At 41.0% G+C, this 26918-nt stretch overlaps 1 protein-coding gene across 3 annotated transcripts; it reads left to right on the top strand.

The window, feature by feature from the left end:
- The first annotated feature begins 6 nt into the window (after nt 1–6).
- Nucleotides 7–24245, top strand: ZFX (zinc finger protein X-linked). Of its 3 annotated transcripts, none has more exons than XM_039714127.1 (8): nt 7–165; nt 6208–6293; nt 6727–7293; nt 16061–16210; nt 16404–16547; nt 16635–16769; nt 18964–19104; nt 20422–24245. In XM_039714127.1, exons 2-8 carry the CDS (start codon nt 6236–6238, stop codon nt 21606–21608), a joined length of 2382 nt encoding a protein of 793 aa, XP_039570061.1. In that variant the 5' UTR covers nt 7–165; nt 6208–6235; the 3' UTR covers nt 21609–24245. The 3 variants fall into 3 exon arrangements, with proteins under 3 accessions (XP_039570061.1, XP_039570062.1, XP_039570063.1); XM_039714128.1 differs by lacking the exon at nt 7–165 and adding an exon at nt 196–616; XM_039714129.1 differs by lacking the exon at nt 7–165 and adding an exon at nt 723–1060.
- The last annotated feature ends 2673 nt before the right edge of the window (nt 24246–26918 follow it).

Below are 26918 nucleotides of genomic sequence, written 5' to 3'. Positions count from 1 at the left end.
TCCCCCTGCCCGCACAGGCCGCGGCGCAGGCCGCGAGGAGGCCGCAGCTAGGCCGCGCCAGGGCTCCGCCACAGGAGCGGGCCGCGGGCTCTGCGCCGGCGGGTTCCACACGCCCGGCGCGGCCCGGGACGGCGGGGGAGGTGGCGTGAGGAACGCGGAGTGGAGGTGGGTGGCCGCGGGCCCGGGGGGAGGCGAGTGGGGCCGGTGAGGGGCCGCGGGCCCGGCCGGGGGGGGCTCGGAGGTGTCTGGAGGAGGAGACAAAATGGCGGCGCGCGGGGGGGGCGGAGGGCGCCGGCGCCATCTTGAATTAATCGCTCGCACAGCCGGGGCCCCGCGCGGGCCGGGCTGGGCCGGGCGGGGCCGGGGAGCCTCGGGGCTCCGGCAGGGACCGCCCGCAGCCTCCACACCCTCCCCGCCTCCCGCTGCCACACTGTGAGGCGCAGCGCGGCCGGGCGCGTTCCGGCTCGCCGCGGCTCCCTGCGCGGCCGCGCCGGGGCTGCCGGCCGGGCGCTCTCCTGCCCCGCCATCTCCTTCCTCTCCGCCTGCCGGGGATTCGGGCGGCGCGGGCTCGGCAGCGCCGGGAGCTCTCCCGCAGCCGCCTTCGCCCACTCGCCCCGTAAGCAGCCCCCTAATCCCCTTGGGGCCCCCTTGGTGCTGGTTCAAAGGTGCGCCTGGGATCGGTTATTTCCCTAATTTAGGTTTCGTTAAGAATTAGCTTATTCCCTTCGGAATTACTGTCGTCTGGCGCACAACATTCCAGTGAAATCTGGACAAAACCCTTTTCTTTAACCGGTTTCTCCAAATACCCCACCACTGAACTACAACAAAGAGGGGAATGACTTGAAGGATGTTTTTTTTTTTTTTTTTACGGAACCGCAATGAGAACAGCAGCACCGATTCCCCTGCCAAAACTGAGGGAGATGCGTCAAGAAATTAGCAGCGGAACGATCACATTGTTACAATGTCGTTTTTACACCTCGTTTTTATTCTTCCGTTCCTCCACCTAGTGATCACGGGGGTTATTTTCAAGGCAGGAATGAAACCCTATAGGGAGCGTGGGGTGGGTTTTTTTTGCCTTTCGCGTGTGTGCGACCGAGAGCAGAGTGTGTGTGTGTGCCTTGCCACAAGTGGGTCACGTCAGGCGAGCTGTGACACTGCAGCAGCAGCGGCGGGGACCGAGCCCGGGGCTCTGACCCGCGTGGGACATGCCAGGCGTGCCGCAGTTCGCAATGGGCCGGGCGAGGCACCACGGGAGCGTGGCTGTGCCTGGCCACGGAGGCATCCCGGCGTGGGCAGGCGCCAGCACTTGCACGTGGGGAATTCTGCTGCTTTGTGGCTTGGTTTGTAAGAGTTTTGCTGCTTGGGTGTTTGGTTTATGGCCTTACTAAAAATCAGGAGTGGGCCTTACTAAAAATTAGGGAAATAACTATGCTATGTATCTCTTTTTCACAAGGATGGCTTTTCTGAAGTTTCCCTTTTTTATCCTTTTCCCCCTTTTTTTTCTTTTTTTTTTTTTTGTGAGAGCAGAGAAACAGTTTCTGCAGAATGTTTTAACTTCTTTTAAGGAGCTCTATTTTTAAAGTTGCTCCTTCTTTAAAACATGACAGCTTGTCCATTTCATTTTATTTCATCTTGATTACCTTGGTAGGTCTATTGAGTCAAGAATCTGTAATGTGACAGTGCACTGTCTGCATTGCTTTTCTTGACTGATTCTGCTCATGATCATTTTTGTTTTGGAAGATTATTTCTAATATAGTAATACCATTTCTTCCATTAAGATGTAATTTTCCATCTGTCCTTCCAGTTGAAAATGTTACCTTGACTCCCATAAAGCTAAAACTACCAAGTCTCTGAGTAAATAGATAAAAATCAGTTTGTAAAAACTAACTGTATGGACAGAATTAAGTGTATTACAGAGTTGTATTAGTTCTTGGTCCATGTGAAGCTGGCATGGACCCAAGCCAAGTAAAATGTGTAGATGTTTAGTTCTTTTCAGAGGTTATAAAACCTGATTTTGGATGCTGCAGATTTTTTTTTAAATTTTTTTTTTTTTTTTGTCCCAGTGGTAATTCTGGTGTTACCAGAACTCCTGAGATTTGAGCAAAGAGACACACAGTTGGAAGTAAGCGTAGGGACATGGCTGGGCACCAGCTTTTCTTTGAGAATTTGGGTTCCCAAGATGGAACCGAAAAATTGATTCTGTTGGCTTTGATGCCAGAACCAGGTCCTGAGGTAAATGTCAGCTGGAATGTTTTGGAAGGACTGAGAGGAATTTCTGTCCTTCTTGAGATCTTGCAGAAAAGTGAACAGCTGGAATTGCTTCCTAGCCTTTGTGGTAGCACAGAGCTTGGGGTGCTTGCCAGGGAGCTGAAGGTGTTCTCTGTGGTGCTTGCAAGAAGCAGCTCTGGTGTTTCTGGTGCCACGGAGCTGCTGTTGCAGGTGCAGAGCCCTGTGGTGTTCCTGCCTTTGTGTGGCTGCGTCTGTGCCCCTCTGCTCTGTGGTGCTTGCAAGAAGCAGCTCTGGTGTTTCTGGTGCCACGGAGCTGCTGTTGCAGGTCCAGAGCCCTGTGATGTTCCTGCCTTTGTGTGGCTGCGTCTCGTGCCCCTGTGCTCACCCTCTGCTCGGAAGAGCAAGCAGGAAGAAGCAGTGTTTTCCCATCTCCTGGTTAGAATGCTCAAACCCTGAAGTGTTTTCAGGAATCTTTTTGTATTTTTTTGCCTCAGCCATGGACAAGTTACTTTATGCCTTTTTGGATTGCAGATTCTGATTTGGACACTTTTATTATTTCGGTTCAGTTAATTCCTGTTTTAAGTGCCTGCATCCTCTTTCGGTTGTCTTCTTGCAGCAAATTTCTGTGGATGTGAGGCCTGTGCCCTTGTGGAGCACTTCCAAACTCTTTGTGGTCCTGCACAGGGGTAAGAGGTGGCTGGGTCTGTATGCTGAAGCACATTTTGAGAAACATTATTTAGTAAGAGAAGGAAGCCCTGTGCTCACCCTCTGCTCGGAAGAGCAAGCAGGAAGAAGCAGTGTTTTCCCATCTCCTGGTTAGAATGCTCAAACCCTGAAGTGTTTTCAGGAATCTTTTTGTATTTTTTTGCCTCAGCCATGGACAAGTTACTTTATGCCTTTTTGGATTGCAGATTCTGATTTGGACACTTTTATTATTTCGGTTCAGTTAATTCCTGTTTTAAGTGCCTGCATCCTCTTTCGGTTGTCTTCTTGCAGCAAATTTCTGTGGATGTGAGGCCTGTGCCCTTGTGGAGCACTTCCAAACTCTTTGTGGTCCTGCACAGGGGTAAGAGGTGGCTGGGTCTGTATGCTGAAGCACATTTTGAGAAACATTATTTAGTAAGAGAAGGAAGAAAAAAAAAAAAAAGAGAAAAAAGAGAAAGCATTGAAATTTCTTTCTACTCTGGAACAAGCACCAAAGCAAATGTTGGTTGCCTTTTTAAGACTCCAACTTGAAAGGCCATGTGCCAGGAAGTGTCTTTGATTTGCTGGAGCCTGAGCCTTTGTTATGAGCACATTTTGCCAGTGTAGGTGAGAAGACCTGAGCAGTGCAGAAGAGGCCAGAATTATGTGGTGTGCTGGACTGTCACTGCTGTGAAACTGCAATTCCTGAACACCACAGGGACATTTTGGGTTTGGAATCTGTTGCCTGGAATCCAGAAAACGAGAAAAACGGGGAAGAGATGATGTCAGCAGGCACTTAGAGGAAGCTGGAAAGTAGTGATGGAGTCCTCTGCACGTCAGGGGTGAAGAGGATGGACAGAAGGACAGTGAAAGACTGCCTCACTTAGTGAAGTGGGGAATTTGGGGAGCGGATAGGATAGAGAAAGTACAGGCATGAATCATGAGGAGTAGGAGTTGGTGGTGGAGTGGTCAGGCAGGTGGTGAAAGCAGGAAGCAGAGGAAATGAATGCCAGTTCTTCAGGTGGTGAACTGGCGCTTGGGGCCGGTCAGGTCGCAGCAGATGGCAGCTGATGTCTGTGGTAATGCAGCCTCAAAAGCACAGGCACAAAGGGCACCTGAACTTCTCCCAGAGATCCAGACAGAGCTCCATCTTCTTATGTATGTGTAGTTTGAGGAGAGAGGCAGTTTTATTTCTGCCAACCCTTAGTACCCTTTTGTCTCCTACCATAAAAAAACCCTCCTCATTGCCCATGCAATCTTTGCTACAAATTGATGAGTAGCAGAGGTTTGTGTGAATGATGGGAGGGTACTGTAGTTAGAAGATGGAGGGATGAAATGAGCAGGGGATGTAATGAACATGATATTGGTGCAGGCACACCAAAAGTTGGAAAAGAGGCAACAGAAGAGAAGAAAGTACACAGGCAACACAGAAAATATGACAAGATGAATAGGAAGGACATTGGTAGTAGACTGGGTGGGTGTTCACCAAATGGATGGGAGGAAAGCAATTTGGGTATGAGTAATTCTTGCTAGAATTACTGTATGGGATTTCGTTACTCTGTTCTTGTTTCTGTGGCATGGCAAAAGTTGATTGCTATCAGTCAAGCTATTCCTTGCGTCTGAGGCTGAGAAACACTCTTCTTGTGCTCTTGGTTCTGAAAAAAAGCATTGGGTGAAGAGCTGTTCCTCTTCATAGTGGGCACTTTGGGTGGAAGTGCTTGACGGAATAACTGGGAGGCAATTTGTGTCCAGCTGGATACCACAATGACTTGTTAGCTCAGCTGTCTTTAAAATATGGAGGCCTTCCAGCTGAGCATCACACAAGTACAGAACACCTTGGAAAATTATTAGTGTTCCACAATTTTTCTTCCAGTTCTATGTCTGGCTATATTTCTCCCTCAGCTTCTGTAAAAGAGAAGGCCCAAGTGACTGCACTGGAGGCTGGACAGTACCCCAAAGGAGAGTTCCAGAGGTGAAGAATTCAGAAAATTTGAGCTAAAAAGTGGGGCAAGTTTAGCAAATACTTGTTCTAGATTATGGGTTTAGATTTGTATTTTGGACTAGTTAATTTTTTCTTTTGCATAGCAGTTTTTCTGATAAAGCCTTAATGAATGTAAATGTTAGTTGATGTAATTTGGAAAGGTTATGATTCTTATGGAAACCTTGGGTAGAATCTTGATGTTTTGTCTGCCTTTTGTGAAAGCGTCATAGAAATGGGGAGCTTTCTGCCTGTGACTGTGAGAAAGTTTGGAGGAAGAAAAATAACATCTTCCACTTTTACAGAAATACAAGCAGAAACATGAAGCAACATTCTGTTGCCTCTTTCTCCTTCTGTACGTAGGAAAGTAGTTGGACTTCAGTGCAAAGGAGTAGCACAAGTTTCTGTTAGACTGCATTTTACCTAACTAGGTTTGTCTGATCCTAACTGTAAGGCACATATCTAAGCAGCAAAACTTAGATTGCAGTTTCACATTTTTGCAAGTATTTCAACTTTGAGCTCTTGTTTGGTTCTTTCATTAAGAGGACTGAAATCCTAAGTCAATATGCATTGCAATGTTGACATGCTGTTCAAAAATTTTGGTAGAACATGACGTGGTAATTTTTGAGAACTAACTTGTGATACTTATGGTACTTTGTCTTAGGGCAAGAGTTTTGAAAATATTTGCAGATCTAGGTTTGAAAACATAGGGTGTTATGCTCTGGAAGCAGTTTACATTGATGATTTCAGTTCCTGTAGTGACATAAGAGTGGACTCTTCTTGACTGTCCAAGAATGACCATGAGGACATCAGAACTGGTGTGCATTTCAGATAATGAGCTCCCTGTGTTTAACTTATCATATTGACCCTTAATGATTTCACAGTTCTGTATTCCTCCCCATCCAGTAAGGACTTGAGTTCCTTGAGTAGGAATATATTGGATTAAGGTTCTCACAGGAATATGTCTAGGCTTTGTCTTAATTTCTTTCTTCTTTTTTAATTAAGATTATATAGAAATCATATTTTCACATTCCTTTATGAGCCGCTTCTGTGTTGGGGAAGCCATGGGGTTTTGAGAAATGGACCCAAAGTGTTGGACCTCACACTAGTTCAAACAGTGGGTGTTTGGTCATCCACAGTATTATTGCTAGAATCCCAGACTGAGGGACCCGAGTAAAATCCAATTCATTTTAAAGTCATGAGGTGCTGTGTGTTAACTTCCATGCACCCAAAATGTCAACTTTTCAGTGCATAGACAGAGGCAACCTTTTTCACCTAATACAAGTGAAATAACCTTTCCTATTTATCTTCTACAGACACTGTGACTGATGAGAGTTCAAGGCCATGGATGAAGATGGGCTTGAATTGCAGCCACATGAGCCAAATGCATTTTTTGATCCAGGTTTGTAAGGAGATAATACACAGATAAGATAGATGCAATTGACTAATGTTTATTCTGCCTTTGCTGAAAAGTGCTGTGCTGCATCAATGCTTTTGTGTAGAGTAGTTGCTTTTGAGTTTGGGTTGTTTTTATTACTCACAGCAATATGAATGAGCTACTGTTCTTTCAGTCAAGTAATAGTTGTTTGGGTGTTGGGGGAGAGTCTAAAAACTGCAAATCTTTTTCAGAAGAGAAAATCTTGCTCATCTTAATTATGTTAGCATCTACTGAAGACTTGCTTTATCTCTCTTAATAGTTCATATGCTGTTCTGCTTGTTTTACTAAAGTGCAGCATAGTGTGAAAGTTGAAGTGAAACAGAAATAACCTCAATTATTAACTACCTCATATGAGACAGTTTTACACTTCAAGTGCTATTTTAATTGTGTTTTTCAGGAGCTGATGCAGCACACATGGATGGAGATCAGATTGTTGTGGAAGTACAGGAAACAGTATTTGTTTCAGATGTGGTCGACTCAGATATAACTGTGCATAATTTTGTTCCTGATGATCCAGACTCTGTAGTAATCCAGGATGTCATTGAGGATGTTGTTATCGAGGATGTTCAGTGCCCAGATATCATGGACGAGCCAGACGTGTCTGAAACAGTCATTATTCCTGAGCAAGTGCTGGACACAGACGTAGCTGAAGAGGTTTCTTTGGCTCATTGCACTGTCCCGGATGATGTTTTAGCTTCTGACATAACAGCAGAGACAATGTCTATACCAGAACATGTACTGACAACTGAGTCAATGCATGTACCTGAGGTTGGACACGTAGAACATGTAGTTCATGATAACGTTGAAGAAGCAGATATTGTCACTGATACTCTGGGAACAGATGTTGTTTCTGAAGAAGTCTTGGTGGCAGACTGTGCATCAGAGGCAGTGATTGATGCCAATGGAATCCCTGTGGAACATCAAGATGAGAAGGGCAACTGTGATGATTACCTTATGATTTCCTGTAAGTGTTTGGGTAAAGCTATCAAAGTTCTTATGATATGGGCTTGAAATATCTGAGGGAGGGCTTAAGACAATACCCAAAGCAGAGTTTCTGTATTTTTTATTGAAATGTAGGTCTCACACAGAGGGATTTTTAGGAGTGTGTTCCAGATAAAAGTTCTGGTGAAACCAGATATGGCAAATGCATATTTGATTATAATTTATTTCTGTAGCAATTTATAGTGTATGAACAAAAGAGTAAGAATTCCAGTAAACCAAATGCCATATACTTAATAAGAACTGAAAGAAAATTAATGTGACAGTGTTTAAAAATGCTTATACGTGCAGGTTACCATGATGACTATCAAGACATTAAGGAAACAAAAATATTTTATGCAAAAGAAAGAGTAAAAAACAGTGGTTTCTGAAAATCCAATCCTTGTCTTGTTTTTTTGCTAAGCCCTTACCTCTATCCATTTATTGTGGATACAGACAGCAATATGGTTTTCTTTGCTGTTAGGATGTGATTTCTTCTCTTGATTAAGCAAAGGACAGAGGTATGCAGCTAATGAAAAGAGTAGCTATTGCTGCTCATAGCTGGGAATATCTTAATCTCTCTTAGGAGCAGTGGCACAATCCATTGGAATTGTATTTCAAAAGGCTTAAATAGAGGGTGGAGAAAAATGGAGCATATCATCAATCCTTTTTCTGCTGAGGATATCCATTTGTGTGAACTAGAGTTTAAGTATGTTACTTATTGTAGTGATCACTCAGTGCAGCACCTGGGAACATCACAGTGTCATGCTGAACATTTTTTTATGGTAGAAATAGAAAAGCCTTGTTAGTTTGGTTTGGTTTGTTTAATTGCCATTTCAGGTACTTCAGGTTTGTGTGGTGTTAAATGATTCTGTTTATGAGGTGTACTTCGTGCTTTGCTTCAGTTACCTTTTTTCTTTTTTTTTTTTCTTTTTTTCCCCTTCTTTACTTTTGGACATACTTTTGAAATGTTTAATAACTTGTTTTAATTTTGTATTCTGTACTTACGAATTTTAATGTTGCTTCTCCTTACCTAGGATCACTGCATTTCTTAATTTATCATCTCTTGAGTTCCTTGAGTAACCTTGTTGCAGCCATGTTTTGAGTTTATATGAGGTACAGTTAATTCTCTATTATCTGGGAAAACAATGAAATGGGATAATGCAAAATATGGATCACACAAAATATTGTAAATTAAACTGCAGGATTGTACGGAGGTGAAATAGGTCAGGGGATCTGTTCTGAAATTGTATTGGCCCAGACTGATAAATGCAGTCTGGTGTAGTGTGGTACAGATAAAACTTTCTGATTCTGGACCCAAGTTAAATCTGATGAAAGCAGCTCAAATGCTTCTGAACCTGCTGCATAGTGAGACAACAGAGTGGATAATCTGCCTGTGGATAATTGAGACCTGATTCTGGTGGTGATCCTTCCCTCTTCCATATCCTTGGCTGTAGCTCTTCAAGGCACTGTTGGCCCTGTCTCTGCTCACCTCCTGTGCAGGTTTTCCTCCTTCAGAGCAGGACCTCTGGGGCTGGTGCCATGGAGCACTTTGCAAACCATGCCTGTGTAGATGCACAGAGAGGGTGGGTGGATGTGTATCCTGTTCATCACTGGCAGTGGCTGAGCAAGGACAGAATGTCTTGGCAGAGGCCATTTTGGATGGTCCATACCTGGCTGGGAAGGCTTCTTAGATGCACCAGCTGTTAACAGGTGGTGAGTGGCAGGAGGCACAGAAATTCAGTTTGGCTGAGCAAGGACAGAATGTCTTGGCAGAGGCCATTTTGGATGGTCCATACCTGGCTGGGAAGGCTTCTTAGATTGTGTATCCTGTTCATCACTGGCAGTGGCAGGAGGCACAGAAATTCAGTCGTTCCCTTGTGCTGGGGTATTCCCCATCCTCAGTCACGTACTTCTGCAGTTTCATACTTTATTTATTATTAAATGTCTCTTGCAATGTACTTTGTTTAGATTCAGAACCTTAAATAAGCCAGCATTTAAAATAATCGTTGTGCTACAAAATATGCATTCTATTTGTGTTTAATGTTCCACAGTTCATTTTAAAGGGAAGTCCCTACTACCACCTACTGTGTTTAAAGCCTGCTTAACAAGTTCTTCTGGTTGTGAAGGCAGTCTAGTGCTTTTCCATCAAGTAAAGGCTGTCTTGCCAAACAGTCTCTTTGTTGTATGAAAAATATTATTTGAATTTTTTTTTTTTTGCATCAGCAGTGTATGTGTTCATTGATCTGATGCCTGTCTCAGTTCTTCAGTTGAACTTAGTTTTCAAAAGGTAGTAACATCAGCCAATCCAGTTTTGGGGTTTTCATCCTAACTTGTAAATTTGTGTTTGATCCCTGAACTGCAGGGGCAGATGTTGGAATGTAATCTTGTCTGCCATGATAGTAGTCAAACGTTTCTGCTTCCCAGATCTGTGAGCTAGACTGTGTTCTTCAGAATGTCTTTGCCTGTCTTGTCTTAGATAGGCACTTGAAAAGCAGGAGACACTTTGTGTTCTTTCTGTTGTAGGTTTCTCCATCTGTTTTCTTCAGTGGAAGCTATTGGCAAAATCTTTTTTCTTTTTCCTGTTTTGTGCCTCTCTATAAGCATTTCCATTTTTGTTTCTGATGAGCTGAGTATGCATATATTTTCTTAAGGTCATTTTCTTAGCTTTATCCTGAAAACAAGTGATTTGAAATTACTAATCTGTGCGTACATTTTTTAATGTTGTGTTTCTACCTTCTATGTTGGTTTCAGACTGGTTTGCATTTTCAAAGAGTACAGTTCCTGTGGATTTCATTCTGTGACTTTGCTTCAATGAGCTCAGTATTTTAATACTTCTTTTCCCAGTTAGATTTCATTTAGCTTTGGCATTAATATGCCTTTGCTGTCTTCATTTTCAAGGCAATGCTTCTTGGCAGAGCTTTATATCACCAGTTACTTTTTGATGTACTTATTTTTTTTCTTGGATACTTTGTCTTTGCCCTCAAGATTCATTTTTGTCCCATGGTAGATTCAGGGCACTTAAAGCAGAGCAGAATCAGATACTCATTCAACTAAGAATGCAAACCTACTAGTTAGTGGCTTGAAAAAGATGAAAGGAGGTTTGATAATTTTTTTTCCTTTTGCATATTCCATAACAAGCCAGTTCATGACTTGGGTCAGGAAAGTATAAATTGTGCTGTGACTCACACTAGTATTAATTACTTGGTAGCTTGGAAAACCATTTCTCTGTAAGTGAAACAGTAGTGGTGAGATTTACTGGTGTTTGTCAAAACAAAACAAACATCCTACATTTACTAACCCAGGAAAGCAGTGCCCTGCACCTGGCAATGACGTGGAAGTGGAATTTTTTTTGTCTGATTTCATTCTGTTTGGCAGTGGTAGACACATCCTCTGGCATTAACTGATTCTGTAAGATGAAAGGTTGTATTCTGATATACTCTTACTGCAGTAAAAATAGTGAGGGACAAAAGTTTGACAAGAGGAGTCTGGAAAGAGTGAAGGACAGCCTCACAAGGCTTAAACTGCAGCTTTAAGAATTGAAATATTTGCAGATATGGGAGCTGTGTTATAGCCATCCATCCATCCATCCATCCATCCATCCATCCATCCATCCAACCAGCCAATCCCCTTGCTTTTCTCTGAGTTAGACATGTCTCTTGTTTGTTTTATCTGAATCAACACTTTTCATTACAGGAGTGAGAACCCAGGGTAACTTTCAGAGAGAGAATGATTTTCACAGGCCTGGGTGAAACCTGTCTTTTTTCATCCTTGTTGGATGTTTAAGTTGAAAGCAATGGATGTGATATACCAAGCCATAGGGTTCATGCTTTTCCTTAGGGCCATCCAGTAGACTTTGAGTCAAGAAAGCAAAATGCTTTTAATTTTTTTTTTAGCATAAAGAGTTACCTTGGGCTGAGTGATGCCTCAGAGCTTCCTCTGGTTTGTGTGCTGGGGCAGAGGACAGGAAGGACAGGTGTTGGATCCCAGCTGGGAGCTCAGGAATTACACCTCTACTAGATTACTGCCCTGGAGAGACCTTTAGATGCATAGGATGTACTCACATGTAAAAGCAATGAATTAAAATGAAAACAGTGCAGATTTCTCTTTTCTCATAGGTTAGGAAACCTGCTTTGCCATTCAAGAAATAAGTGTATGGTAAAAATAGCTTCTTCAGTGGACTAGGAATTGTCTGCTGTTGAGTGAAGTAGATGTTTCTGTCACAATTGAAGAAAGTCAGGGGAAAGCAATGCTTTTAATCTATTTTAGAGGAAGTAGTTAGTAATGGCTTTTTTCATTAAGAATGCTTGAATAGGGTTGTTTATTTTGTAAGCAGACAAGTGTCCCATGATGCACACTTTCTTAGAAGCTAAGAGAACCATTTGGGAACATTCAGGCTGACAAAATAGATGATTTTTCTCTAATTGCTCCATTGACGCATTTTTAAGATCTGTTTAACTGGTGTAGATAGAATTTTCCTTAGGTTTGTTTTGGTGTGTTCTTTAGCAATAAGCAGTGGGTACTTGAAAAAGCTGGAAGGTGTCTGTGCTTAAGTGAATTTTATTTTTTATAATCCTATTATTTTCCTCATTAATCCCACATAGAGGGGAAATAGTAGGAAAGAAAAAGTTTAGAAAGTTATGGAATCCATTAAAAACAAACACAGTTATATTTGCATTTCTTAATTAGAAACAAAGCACTGTAAGGGTACAAAGTCTTTATCTGCCTATCCCTCAAATATCTGATATAAAAAAAACTAAAAGCAGCTTCTAATGGAAAGTGTATGTATCATGGTTAAACAAAAGATGTTCTATTGAAGCAAATCAGGATCTTGGCCTGACATTTATGCTTCTGTGTGGGGAAACTGGCCTCAACAGGGCTTTAAGTATGGAGTTGATTATCAATGCATAGGAGCTTGTTTCTGTCCCAAATATCATTGAACCTGTTTTAATAGAGGGGTAGAGATACCGAAGATAATTGTCCTTTGGCTGTTACTAGTTTATGATATGATTTTTTAAATTAAATTTAGTGCTTTCTAGTGATTGTCATTGTGATAGATCACATAGAATCTGTTGTTGTCGTTGCCTGGATCTTTTGTTTCTTCGCTTTATTCTTTATTCCTTATTCCTTTTTTTACCTGTTGGTCTCTTATTGTTGATTTCCTTATAAGTACTAACGGGACAGGTTTTAAATACGCTGTGGCTTTCATGTTGTGTGATACCTTTCTCATCTGTTTGTGCTTTTAATCAGAATTCTAGCATTATCTTTGTATGGAAGCAATTACTGCAACATTGGAGAAGCACATACTTACTTGATTCTTGCAGCTCATAGTATGCAAAGAGCAGGCTGCTCTAATCAGTGAAGTCTGTGAAGAATTTTGGCAAAATAACCACAGACTGCATTCTTGCAATTCATGTAAAATCATACTGTGTCTAGTAATTTTTCTGGGTTTTGTTTTGTTTGGGTTTTTTTAACTCACAGACTGCATTCTTGCAATTCATGTAAAATCATACTGTGTCTAGTAGTTTTTCTGGGTTTTGTTTTGTTTGGGGTTTCTTTTGAGATTTAGTCTATATCCACTTTTTTACTGAGTGAAAGCTACCAGCTGGTATAGGGGGGAAAAATCAGACATTTAAAGTTTTTAATGTCCCGTTCATAACTGGCAAAATGGAGGCACAGGTATGACAGCACTGGAGTAATGCTAGCCTGACCTTTTTTCTAGCATGTGATTTGTGATTAGTAATGCTCAATGGCTCTACTTAAAAGGAGGTGGTCTCTTAGAAGTTTAACTAATTCTTTCAAGTACTTTCTTTTGTTTGGTTGGGTTTTTTAGGGGGATTTATTGTTGTTGGGTTTTTGCAGGTTTTTGGGTTTTTGTTTGTTTGATTTTGGGTTTTTTTTGTTAATGTCCAAGAGGAGCAATATGAAGGAAGATCAGCCATAAATGGTAATTTGTGGGACCCCTTGATGGGCTATGAATTCAAATGAAAAATTAATATCATCAGAGTTCCAACTTGAAACACTGATCAGTCAAGTATTTCTGAATATGATTTTCTCCGATTGTGAGACTGAGGTACATGGAAAATGCAGAAGGTTTGGGCAAATGTTAAATGGAAAGCAAATTTCATAAAATGCTGCTAGTGAATCAGTATAAATAAATGCTTGTGTAGCCATAGTTCAAAATACCTTGGAAATGGTACTTTCTGTAATAATACTCATTCTCTTTCACCTTGTTTGTCTCTTCCTTTGATTTTTATCTTTTTCCTATATTTTTCTTTCCACCCTATTTTTCATCCTGTTACCTGTTACTATACTGCAAATATTACTGCTTTTCAAGCCCATCAAGGACTTCAGTTTTTAAAGTATTACTACCTGTCAAGAGTGAATTTTTTTCCTTTTTGGATGAGAAAAGTTGGCCTCATACCTCCTACGCATCAATTTCCTTACAGTTTAGTGGCTCTGTTAAAAAATATTTAAACCAGTTATATTTTTAAAACAGTGCTGAATATAAAGGGAATTCAGGGATAAACAAATTCTAAATTGTATAACAATTTTTTTTATTATGTTGGATAAAATAATATTTAGAATCTTGGAGAACTTATTTCAAAGCATGAATAGAGCATGTTTTTGAGACCTAGAATTCTTCTGTTATGTGAAAGCTATTAATGGATACTTCCATGTATAAATGGAAGTAAAAAACTCTGGTTTGGTCTGTTTCACATCATGCACATAGGTTTGTTTTCTCTCTGACTGACTCAGCTATGATTTTCCTTCCTTGTGGGTATGTTCCAGCATCAGTTGATCTTGGTGGCAGACTTTCCTTTTGGCTTCAGAGGTGTAAAGTCAGTCTACACTGATTTGAAAGCCTTCCAAGTAAATGTGCCTGACACTGGAAACAGCCAAGTTAAGGGAGAACAGCAGCATAAATATAGTGTAGGAACAAAAGCAAGTTTTCTTTTTTGTCAGAGTTCCAATGACATTTAAAGTCTGTTAGTAACTGAATATACATACTGTGGAGCTACATTGTTAATGTGATTCAGAAGAACCTCTGAAGGGCTTTACTTCTAAATGCTTTGGGTTCAGCTACAAGATGTTATGTTGTCCTGTGACACAAAGTAATTTTTTTAACATCCTACTTCTTGAAACAGTCTGTACCATGGCCACTGATCATGGTCTTGGTATTCAAGTATTTCGTTTTTTCTGCTGTTCTTTTGGTAAGGAGAGAGACAGACTAATTTATGTTAGTGCTTTGTAATTTAATGTATATTCATATTTTCTGTGAGTAATGATGCCTGATTGAGAAATTGTTCTTAAATATAGTTATGTTTGATACATGAGACAGAACATGTGATAGTTTATCTAATTCAAAGGCTAATTTATTGACTTAATGGCAGGAAAATAATAGTAATAACATTTTGAGCTTTTTTTAAAGTATGTATTCAAATAAATTTAAGAATGCAGTTACTGAGTAGTAAAGTTATGATTTATTTATGGGGGTAGTTCAATGAGTGCTAGTAAAGCAAGCATACTTTGTGAAGTATTTGGTATGTCCTAGGCATGGTAGTTAAAAATTCTTCACCATTTGTAGGACAGTTCTTAGATTTCTATGAGTATAAATTCCATGTCATTCTGTCATGAACTGAAGTCATGCATGACTCTGAGGGAGTGACAATAAAGTCACAAATGACAAAAGTATTTTGTCATGTTAAGAATTCTTAAATTATTTCTATACTGAAGAAACATCTGGGGCTTCTGAAAATTGGAAGATTTTTCAAAGGTCTTGAGAGCTGGATTTGATTTTTGTGAATGCATACTTACTATTTTTTCTTGAAAACCTGTTCTTGGTAAAGTAAGGTGGGGGAGGTGCCCATGTACAGTATACCTCAAAAATCCAAGTGTGTTCCTTGTAGAGCTGGCTGTCAGCCATGGCTAGTGTGGGATTCTGGGCAAGTTTCAGCAGCTCAGGCTGGAGCGTGGTGTGGGTGCCCTTCTGGAGGCAGCAGAGCAAAGTTTGGGAGTGCACAGGGCTGCAGCAGCAGTGCAGGGCAGGGTCCTGCAGTGCACAGGGCTGCAGCAGGAGTGCAGGGCAGGGTGCTGCAGGGAGGACAGCAGGGACAGGTTCCCAGCGCTGCAGTGGGAGGGCAACACTCGGCCCTGTGCTCCTTCCCCAGCTGTGGAGGGCATGAGGAAAGGGGAGGAGTTTCTTCCCGGAGTTGCCGCTCAGGGTTCCTCTCTGGCAGCTGGAAAAGCATCAGTAGCAGTGCTTTGCAGGGAACCAGCTCTGACAGCCAGCCGTAGTACCACTTGCATTAGAGACAGGGTTGAGCAACAGATAATGCTTTTGAAAAGAACAATTAATAGCTTCTTAGTTGTGAAGGAGAAAGCAATTAAGACTGAGAATAAGTGAAATTATGCCACAGAGTGAAGTATTTATGTGTACTTTCTTCCTACCATCATCTTGATGCAGATCACAGTTTCCTTATTAGCATTGCCTGGTGCGGTGTTCCTGCTTCTAGTTCTGTCATTGCAGCATTCTTGCACTTCCACCTTAACTAGAGGATAACAGCTTGAATATATTTTTGTGTTTATTGTCACTATTTTCAAGGACATGAAAAAAAAATTTAATGGGTAGGTTCTTTATCACAGCTTTTTAATTTTAAACCGCTTCTAAATTTGAGTCATAAATTAATAAATGTCTTTCATATATGTCTGTCTGCATATGACTGGGTAATTGTAATAACTTGTTTTTGTAGTGGATGATGCTGGTAAGATAGAACACGAAGGTTCTGCTGAAATTACCATGGAAGCAGAGTCAGAAAGTGGCTCTTGTAAAGTGGATGGCATTTGTCCAGAAGTCATCAAGGTCTATATATTCAAAGCAGACCCTGGAGAAGACGATTTAGGTAAAATACACGTGTTTGAGAATACTCCAACCTGACACTTGAAATTTTGCATGAGACTGTGGTTTTTCTCAAGTGGTATGTAAAAACCTGTGAGTCTGATATTAAAGAGTTGACAAACTTCGAAATTTTTGTGGTTTAGCATAGATTTTGGTGAAATGTGTTTAAAATATTTTGCTCTGGTCTTCCTAATTAGGGGGCACAGTAGACATTGTGGAGAGCGAGCCAGAGAATGACCACGCAGTTGGATTGCTGGATCAAAATAGCAGTATTCGTATTCCAAGGGAGAAAATGGTGTACATGACTGTAAATGATTCTCAGCATGAAGACGAAGACTTAAGTAAGTAGGTGGCTTTCCTTTGGGAGCAGGGATTTTCACTTTCAGCAGTGCAGCATTCCTATTTTTTTTAACTTCTTTTTATCTTAGATGTTGCAGAAATAGCTGATGAGGTTTATATGGAGGTGATTGTAGGAGAGGAGGATGCTGCAGCCGCCCATGAACAGCAAATCGATGACACCGAAATTAAAACTTTCATGCCCATAGCTTGGGCAGCAGCTTATGGTAAGTAATATTTGAAAGAATTATTCTTGACTCCCACTGCAGCAAAGTACCAGGGGTTGGTTTTTGGAGGGTAGTCTAGAGTATTTGTGCTTTTGTGTTTGTTTCTAGAGTTTTAGTTTAAGAATGGTTTCTTAGCATGAGCCTTAAACAAAAAAGGAAGAGGGAAGTTGTAAGGCAGGCTTCTTCTTGCTTCTGTTTAACAGACATTTTCCTTCATATTTTCATTATGTGAAAGGGGAAATACATGAGCTTCCAGCTAAAAATTGAATCTCAAGTAGCTCTGTTCCTCAGAGTTTTGGGACACAGTGAGAGCTGGCTTGGGACTAGAACAGAGTATTTTTATTTGGGGGTGGACAAAAAAAAGTAAGCAAATGGGAATATGTAAGATTCAGTGTGGCAGTGAAAAGCAGCACTGAGATCTAGCTTGATTTAAGTGCTTTCTGGAAGGATCATATAAACACATGATTTCACTAGTGGCAGTAATTAATTGACTAATAAAAAGAAGTTGGAGTGAGATATTAAAGTTGTAGCAGAACCTTGAGAGTATTTCCAGCCTGCAGAACCATTTTTCTTGATCGTTGATATGAGAACACCAACTGGTCCACGGACTGGCTTCCCAAACTTTTGTAAGCTTAAGACCAGAATTTCATCTGAAAAAATGTTTTTGTGTTGCCCCTTTCTCCTTCTAAACAAAACAAAAGAAATAGTGGAGTAGAGGACAAAACTTACATGTCTGCATGATGTGGATTGTGGGGTGATGGTGCCAGCAGACAATTGTGCTGGAAATACAGTGGGGGCTGGAATCTTGGACGTAAGTCAGGAAAGGCAAGATTTCAGGGAGCAGTGTGTGTTTAAAAGTTACTTAGGGGATGGATGGTAATGAACCCAAAGCCTTATCTTAGGTCATATACTGGTGAGTCCAGTTTGAGTGAGAAGGAAATTACATAAGCCACTCTGAGTGGGCATTTAAAATGAAATAAAAAAATCAAATGAACTTTAGAAAAGTTGGATACTAAACATTAAGTGGTTTTGGAAGAGGGGGAGAAAATTGAGCAGAATGTATTAAAAACAGTGAGATGGAATTGAAAGGAGCGTTTAAGAATGTGGGGAACAGTGGAGTGGTTGCATTGTCAGCAGTAAGCAGCCTAGTGTACGGGGTGAGAGATGGTGGGGAAGGGAGAAGTTTAGCATGAAGGCCTGAGAATGGCAGAGGAACACTTGAGCTAGCACATAGATGAGAATCTTCAAGCTCTGCACATGTGCCTGGCTCTGAGTCTCCTTACATTAATCTTGAATATTAATTATCAGCACCCTATGAAAGGAACAGCTGTTGAGCACATTGCACTTTCTTGAATCTTCCTGTCTTACGTACTTTGCTTTCACTAGGAAATGTTGGCTTTTATTGATTCAAGTAAATACTTGACCACAAAATTTATTATTAAAAGTTCACTTATGCTCTTAAATCACCAATGTTAAACTGATTGCCAGTAAATACCTTCTTGAATGTATTTGTAATTTTCATGTTTGTTTTACGTACAGTGATACCATTTGTGTATTAAACACAAAGCTCTGTGAGGCAAAGACTCTATCCTTCTTTCTGTTACACAATTCTGAGCATGCTCTTTGTTCCAGTAGAAAGAATTTGTAAGTGCTAAAGCATCAGGTGTTTACATAGTAAGTAGTGTACTTTGTCACTTTATGGGCTGTTCAGAAAGATTCTTTCATCACAGCTCCAGTTCAGAAACTTGATGTGTGACAAACTTCAGTCAAGTGAATTTAGACAGATGGAAGTGAATGAGAGCTCACACACAAATGTATTTTAGGACTGAGAAGGAAATGGGGCACAGTGGATACTGTGACATGCTATTATTTACTAATGTTAAACATTTTGGGCATAATTAGCAACCAGAGAAATTCAAAAAATGCTGCGTTTGAAGGAGAATTCTCTGTAATGAAAAGCCATTAATTCCTGTACATTATGTACTCCTGTAAAATTATGTTAACAAAGCTAATGCTCATGATACCAAACAAAACCCAAGTTACATGGTGAGACATTTTCCAGCTTATGCTGTACATGATTACAGTTTGATTAAATTTCCAGACAGTAATTTATAATTTCTGTTACTGCCATTGTAGAATTGGTGCTCGCATTACCTGCAGTGTTGGTAGGTAACTTTTTAACTTCCCTTGGTAGGTAATAATAACGATGGCATCGAAAGTCGGAATGGCACTGCAAGTGCTCTTTTGCACATAGATGAGTCATCTGGACTTGGGAGGCTGGCCAAGCAAAAACCAAAGAAGAAGAGGAGACCTGAGTCCAGACAGTACCAGACAGGTGAGTATGTGGAGCCTGGCTCTCATTCATCCAGGCACTTGCCCATAAACAGATGCCTGTGGAGTGTTTTGTGAAAAGAGGGATTTGGGGAATTACTTGGTTGACAACACTTCTACTTTATAAATGAGTGCAGATTTTATTTTGAAAATTTTAAATACATGGGTGATTTGGATTGTGTCTGGTGTTTTAAAGGAAGCCATTTCTGACACAGAAAAAGTATCATAGCAGAAAGATTAAAAAGCTATATACTTAACTTGCCACACCTGTTTTAATGTTTAATGTAGCTTTTTAAAAGGCAGTGTTAGATAAATGGTATTCTGTAATCATGCCTTTTAAAATCCCTTTTTTTGTCTTTATTGAAAATACGTAGAACGATGCATTTCATTATATCAGCTCAGTAGGTTACTGGAAAGTCTGAACATGGTATAGTAATTTTCAGTAGTGTAACTTCTATACCCTTTCCTATTTTAATGATAAAATAAAATTGCCTTGATGTTTGTGTCTATCATTTTCCTTTTATCTGTGAGAACAGAAGTATTCTGTAGCATAATTTGTTTTCTGCTGTTATTGTGTTATGGTCAGAATACTTGTTTGGTTGGATAAAGTTGAAAAAAACACCACTTTTTTCTTCAGTAGCCTTGCCTTAAATGATACTAAAAGTTTCTTTCCAAATTTTTACTTAACTGTAGGAGTTCTGTTTAGCTTAGCTTGAGTTAGTAAACTGTGCAAATATAAGTTGGCCTTTTCTATTTCCAGCTAGTCAGTTCTCCTTATAAAATATTTTTGGACAAGACTGCTTTTTTAACGTGCTTAGGCAAATTCAGGGTAAACAAATCGGGGTGATAGATAAGTGCAAATAATTTCCAAAGCTTTGAGGTTTCTCTGTGTAAAACATGTTCTTCTTGATTCTTGCTTGGTGCCTCTTCAGACTGTAGCTGTGACAGATGGCATAAGAAGGAGGTGTTAGTTTCGGGGCATCTGAATTGTAGTCAGTGGTAGGTGATTAAGCTGCAAAATTAAACTTTATCTACAGATTTTTGAAGAATCAAGAGAAGATTGTGTACTTTGCTTACTAGATGATATTCAGTTTAACAAGTTGGCTGCTGTTCCTTGCTCCAGCCATTGGTTTCTGCATGTATTTAATGTGTGAACTCAGTCAGAATTCTTCAAAATAGAATTGAGGTGAAGAACATATGTATAGTAAAACATAGGTATCCCATCTTTCTCAACAGTTAATCTTACTATTAACATCTCACATTTACTGAAGTGTAGTATTGTTGTATAATATTGATAAAGGGGTTTTTTGTTGTTTTTCAGCAATAATCATTGGCCCCGATGGTCATCCACTGACAGTCTATCCCTGCATGATTTGTGGAAAGAAATTTAAATCCAGAGGTTTCTTGAAAAGGCACATGAAAAACCACCCGGAGCACCTTCTTACTAAGAAGAAATACAGATGCACAGACTGTGATTACACTACGAATAAAAAAATAAGTTTACATAACCACTTGGAGAGTCATAAGCTGACCAACAAAACAGAAAAGCTTATTGAATGCGATGAGTGTGGGAAAACCTTCTCTCATGCGGGAACTTTATTTACTCACAAGATGGTGCACAGGGACAAAGGAGTTAATAAAATGCACAAGTGCAAATTCTGCGATTATGAGACAGCAGAACAAGGGTTACTGAGTCACCACCTTTTGGCTGTCCACAGCAAGAACTTTCCTCACATTTGCGTGGAGTGTGGCAAAGGGTTTCGCCACCCGTCGGAGCTCAAGAAGCACATGCGGATCCACACTGGCGAGAAGCCCTACCAGTGCCAATATTGTGAATACCGCTCTGCCGACTCCTCCAACTTGAAAACCCACGTAAAGACTAAACACAGTAAGGAAACGCCGCTCAAGTGCGATATTTGTTTCCAGACTTTTTCAGATACCAAAGAGCTACAGCAGCATACGCTTATGCATCAAGAAAGTAAAACACATCAGTGTTTGCATTGTGACCATAAAAGCTCAAACTCGAGTGATCTGAAACGACACATTATTTCAGTCCACACAAAAGACTATCCTCATAAGTGTGATATGTGTGATAAAGGCTTTCACAGGCCTTCGGAACTGAAAAAACACGTGGCGGCTCACAAAGGTAAAAAATTGCACCAATGCAGACATTGTGACTTTAAAATTGCAGATCCGTTCATTCTGAGTCGCCACATACTCTCAGTTCACACAAAGGATCTTCCATTCAGGTGCAAGAGATGTAGAAAGGGCTTTAGGCAACAAAATGAGCTGAAAAAACACATGAAAACACACAGTGGCAGGAAAGTTTATCAGTGTGAGTACTGTGAGTATAGCACTACAGACGCCTCAGGCTTCAAACGGCACGTGATTTCCATTCACACAAAAGACTACCCTCACCGGTGTGAGTATTGCAAGAAAGGTTTCCGAAGGCCTTCCGAGAAGAACCAGCACATTATGCGACATCATAAAGATGTTGGGCTGCCTTAAAGTCTCTTTCACAGACTTATGGCTGGAATTATAAAGGAAATTTGCCTTTTAGGCAGTTAGCTTATTTTAAAGCCAATCACCTGCGATCACACACAAAAAAAACCCCACAAAAAAAAAACAAAAACAAAAAAAAATACTGTGCATTTGATTTGTTGCTGTATAAAAATAGGATTATTGCTTGTAGTTGACTTTTATACCTTTTGTTCAATAGCGTGTTCTGAATTCTATTCAGTTTGTTTAATAAATGAAGAAAAGATGGCAACAATAAAGTTGCATTTAATAAAGTAAACCCTGTCTCTTACTGAATTTTTCAACCGTAATAGTTTATTTAAATATATTTATCTTACTGATCTCGTTGATACTCACAGTGTCCATGTTAATGCAGTTTTGTCGTGAATTTTAAAAATACAAAATTTCTCTTGATAAAATTGTCAGAGGTGTGTATAAAATGGGGAATTGTCATGTTGACAGTAAAGTCACTAGGGCCCACCTGATTGTCCTGTTTTAACTATACAGACTTCATGGCAGGTTAACTATTTTCCGGTTGAGGAGTTACAAGTCTCACTTTGTGTTTTTATTCTGGTTTCAGAGAGAAAAATATTTTTAGAAATGGTTTGGGGCGGTTTTTGTCTTTCCTGGGCAAATTCAAAATATGCGCAAATATTACATTTATTGTTCTGTGCTTCTTTGTCTTTGAAAGGTTTTGTGTGTTACAAGAGTTGGGTTTTTTCCACTTTATTCCTGTCTTAAATGTTGGAAACGTAAAATACTCTTGTTCCATTTGCAGAGTTAACAATAGATCACAACTGTCTGTATGTGCTGGTAAACGTACCTCAAACTTTATGCTTTTATGTATGTTGGTATTTCTTTGAAAGAGCAGTTTGTGGTTCAGGTCACATTTTTGTTGTTAATTGTTTTAGAATAGAATTTAAGACCAAGAGGTGCCTCAATTTTGGAAACCAGATATTTACAGTGAGAGCTTAAGAAGGGCACAGAGTGGAGCAGATGAGTTCATAAGGAGTAGAGACGTTGTAACGTAGATATCCTTAATAAGAAAAGTATCCTATGATAGATGCAGTTCTGTTACTAAATTAAATGTTTTTCCTGAGCCATTGTAGCTGTGTTCAGTGGCTGTTTAATAATTAGTACTGTATCCAGAATTAACCCAGTTCTTTCAATCTGTTTATAAACAGCTGGGAGAACATTACAATTATTAGATGCAATTTTGCCACCTGAAGACTATTATAAAGTAGCTCTGTATCATTTGCTAATTGCAGTGTAAATGTACCAAGCACAAAGTCATGTACTTTAACAACAACCTTGGAGCATAAAACCCAAACCATTTTAATTACAGGCCAGATTTTAGGACATGGCCCTGCTCCCCTTGCTCAAATTCTCATCCCAGCCACTGATGATGGATTGCAGAATTCAGTCCTGGCTGCCTGCCAGATTAGAATAGATTTGTAACCAACAATTCCCTAATGGAAAGGCTTCAGAGACTGGACCAGTGTTAATTCCTGTTTCTAGGCAGGTGAATTTCCATTTGAACTCAAACAGGAATTTTAGTGATAGTTTCAAGTTTGGGGTGAGAGAGGGACAAAGGTTTCTTTTCTGGATGTGCATCTTCAAGGCCTTTTGTAATTTGTCTTGTTACCAAGCCCTGCCCCTACTGCTCATCCCTGCTGTCTCACTGTAAGCTGAAATTCTTGTCTGTAGTGTGCAGTTCAGGAGAGTCCAATGCCATGTCACTGTTGTAGGATGTTTTTTTCTTTCTTTGCCTGCTCGCAGTGCCCCCACACTTGCTGGGTGCTCTTGTGTAATGTTGCTCCTACATGACCCTAGCGTGTAATTCCTGGCTGTGCTGCGTTGTGCCTTCCTTGAAATCCCCGCTGAAGCCAGTGGATTCCCTCCATGGCCGTAGTGTCCGTTGCCTGCTGATGCCAAACCAGATGCAGTAAAACCCAGCAGAGATTCCCACTCGCTTCTTGCAAAATACTTGCCTGTGACTACTTTTTTTTTTTTTTCCTCTCTTATGTTCAAGCATTTTCTAACTGGAAACCTGGAAAGTGTACAAAATCTGCAAAAAATCCCATAGTAGTGCTGAGGATTTTAGCCATTTTGAACTTTATTTTTTTAAATAAGCTGAAAGACAAAGAACACAATTTTACGCATTTTCTTTCTCTTACGTAGCCTGGAATCATACACACTTTTTTTTTTTTTTTTAAAGCACAATGTTGAAACTTTTTTTTTAATAATTAAGGGTTTGGTCAAGTGGATTTTGTAAAATGTATTTGTCTGTATAAAGAGAAAATGAAGTTATAGTTATTGTTAATGTACTGACATTAGTTACAGGTTAGTTTTAATTCTTAAATAATTTGCTTAGCAAATGCTATAAAATGGATGTTTCAGTTTAATGTTTAAAAAAGGTACAGATTTTTACAAGGACATAATATAAATTATTGTTCTGTAGAAAATACCCTGTTAAATATTGTATATGTCCTTCCCTCTGTACACTTTGTAAAAAAGACAAAAGAAAAAAACAAAATACATAGAACCATATAGGGATGTGTGACATTATTGTAATTGTGTACTTGATAATAACGTGAAAAAATAAAATTCAAAATATTTTCCTTTTAATGAACGTTTAGTCTATTTGATGCCAGTTCTGAGATGGAGCCTTGTTCTGAGGGACACGCTCACTTGCAGCTCTCCTGCACTTTTTACCTTCCCTTCTGCTCCCTGCTCTGCAGCTCAGTTTGTGCTGCACTGGGGCGGGAGCGGTTCAGTCCTGGCTGTGGCTGAAATGTTCCTTTACCTGGGAGTCTGCACAAGTGAAAGGGATGGCAGGTCTTCGAAATCCATTTTAACACCTGGTTTTATATTAAAGAATTCACATCTGATCAACTTCTGATGATGCCTTTGTGTTTTTCAGCAAGGTGCTTCCCTACTAAGTGCTACTACACTGCCCCAAAACGCCCCACCAGACCTTGAACAAATGCGGGGCGCTGCTGTTGTTGGGGCTGAGTAAATGTTTCCTGGTGCCTCTTTTGCCATGTGAGCCTCAGCAGGATCCTGCTCCCCCTTCCCGCGGGGATGGGTGGGCAGGGTGCGGCTCTGCGGGGAGATCCCGAGCTGGGCCTTGGCTCATCCTCGCTGCCCTGCCCAGCTGCTCCAGTGCAGGGCAGGCACTGGCTGGCAGGGGGTGCAGAGGGCTTGTGGCTGTTCTCCCCTCTGCTCTCTGGATGCTTCAGCCCAGTTAAATCCAGCAGGAGCTCCTCTGGCAATGGTGTGTCTGGCACAGGCCATCCTGTGTTGACAGCCCGCTGGTCCTGCGACTGGCAGAGGTGCTGGTGGATGTCACTGCCCTCTGTCTGCACCTGCCTTCCCAGGGAGGAGGCCCAGATACCTTCAGGACATTTATTCCTGTTAGTTCACTCTCACTGGTGCCTGTAGGAAATGCTGACTTACTCCTCATCTCAGTGATTCAGCCCCACTGAACCGGGGCATTGGGCAACTCTTCACAGAAGTAATCTGTCACACTGCAGAGCCAGCAATCTCCCTTTGGTTTGGTTTGGTTTTTTGTTTTCTCCATCTACCTGGTGTTCCTCAACCACTCATCAGGAAATTGTACATTGAGTACCAGAGACATTCAGGGCCCTGGAGAAGCAATGTCCCCAGTTCTGGGTGCATCCATCTGTGAGGAAGGGCCAGGAGAAGTTACCAGCTGTAGGCTCCTGTACAGTAGCAAGTCCCCTTCTCTCTAGGATCTCCCCTTCTTCCTCTTGGATTTCTGTAGCTGTGGGAGCCTCCACTTGCCCAGGTGCCTGCAGCCCGTATGGGTGATTTCCCCCTCGCTGGGACACAGTAGCCAAGGCACCCAGAGCCTGGATGCCAACCTGAGAGTTCTTGGACAGCCTTATTTGCAAGCCAAAGGCTGTGTCACTAGTTAGGAAAATAAGCAGCTGGATAGCTTCTCACTGCTGTTCCCTGGCTTGTCAAAGTAGTAATTAAAATTAAATAATATATAGTTAATAAGAAATACAATTAATACATTAACAATTAGAAGAGGTAGAAAATTGACCAAGGAGCGGCTGGCTGGAACCAATAAGGAAGTGAGTAGAGGGGTGAGGGGCAAAGAAGTGGTTGTTGATACTCACAAACAAAAACCTTTCCTTTGGTTTTTGTGGAATTTGAAGAGGGGATGAGTTGATTTGGCTTCCTGTAAGAGCTGCTGCAGAAAAGGCAAGTTTATTGTTTTATAATATTGTAAGTATCAAATAAGGCTGGGGATGGTTTTTCCAGACCTGTGACAATGCTATTGTCCAAGAGCATTTGAAAACTGCAAGCACAGGTGGTTCAGAGCCATGTACCACACAGACTTTTGTAATACTTACTGGAAATCTGCAAATCTGGAAAAAATGTTACTGTTCCATTGAAAATAAAAATCTGAGAATCATCTCAGGACAAGCTCAGGCAAAATCAGGATAAAGAATTTACAGCTGCTGGCACCGAGTAAAGAAGGAAACATAAAAAGAGTTAAACACAACAAACACATCCTATATTATTGTTAATGCACGTGTGCCCTAGCTTTGGACAGACTCCTGCAGTGCTGTGGCAGTGCAGGGTCATGTGCTGGGCTGTCCCTGGTGTGACAGCACAACTCTGCAGAGCCAAGCCCCACACAGCACCACTGCTCAGCCCTGCTCTGCCCCTCACCTGGTTTCCTGCTGTGGTTTCACCAGTGTTGGAGGTTCACTGTAACCAGCTCCACCATGGAGCCAAGGGTGGGGTGTCAAGAGCTTCAGACGGGTGACTCCCTTTGTGATTTGTGCTCGTTGTCCTTGCCTCCTGGCTGGGGGATGTCTGTCAGCCCCACTGCCCTGACAGGACAATGCTCCTGGGCTGCTCAGGGGCTGAGGAGTCTGAGTGAGTCTCTTTTGAGAAGCCAAGTGCTTGAAATCAAGTTTTTGATGGAAAACTTGTGTTATGTAATCAAAGCCCAACACAAAGTGCCAGCCTTGACAAGAGTGCTTCCAACAGGGACCACAGAGGAAGCAGAAAGCCACATTTTGAGGTTTTTAAACTAAAGTCTAGCAAGTTGGCTAGGAGCTCAAAGAGCAACCTACAAGCACAGTGTCAGACAGGGTCCAAAAGACCTGCCTTGTCCTATTTAGATTCCTTGCTCTTAGTTCAGTTGCTCACATCCAGGCACAAAAGCCACTCTGATTGATTGTCTTGGGACTCCCAGGTGCTACACAGGTCCTGAGGGAATCTATGCCTGATGGTGTGCCCAGAAACAAGTACAGATGA

Source organism: Passer montanus, unplaced genomic scaffold, assembly GCF_014805655.1.
Source record: "Passer montanus isolate IOZ18808 unplaced genomic scaffold, ASM1480565v1 scaffold3, whole genome shotgun sequence".
NCBI classification, from domain to species: Eukaryota; Metazoa; Chordata; class Aves; order Passeriformes; family Passeridae; genus Passer; species Passer montanus.
This window is presented reverse-complemented; position numbering and strand designations above follow the sequence as displayed.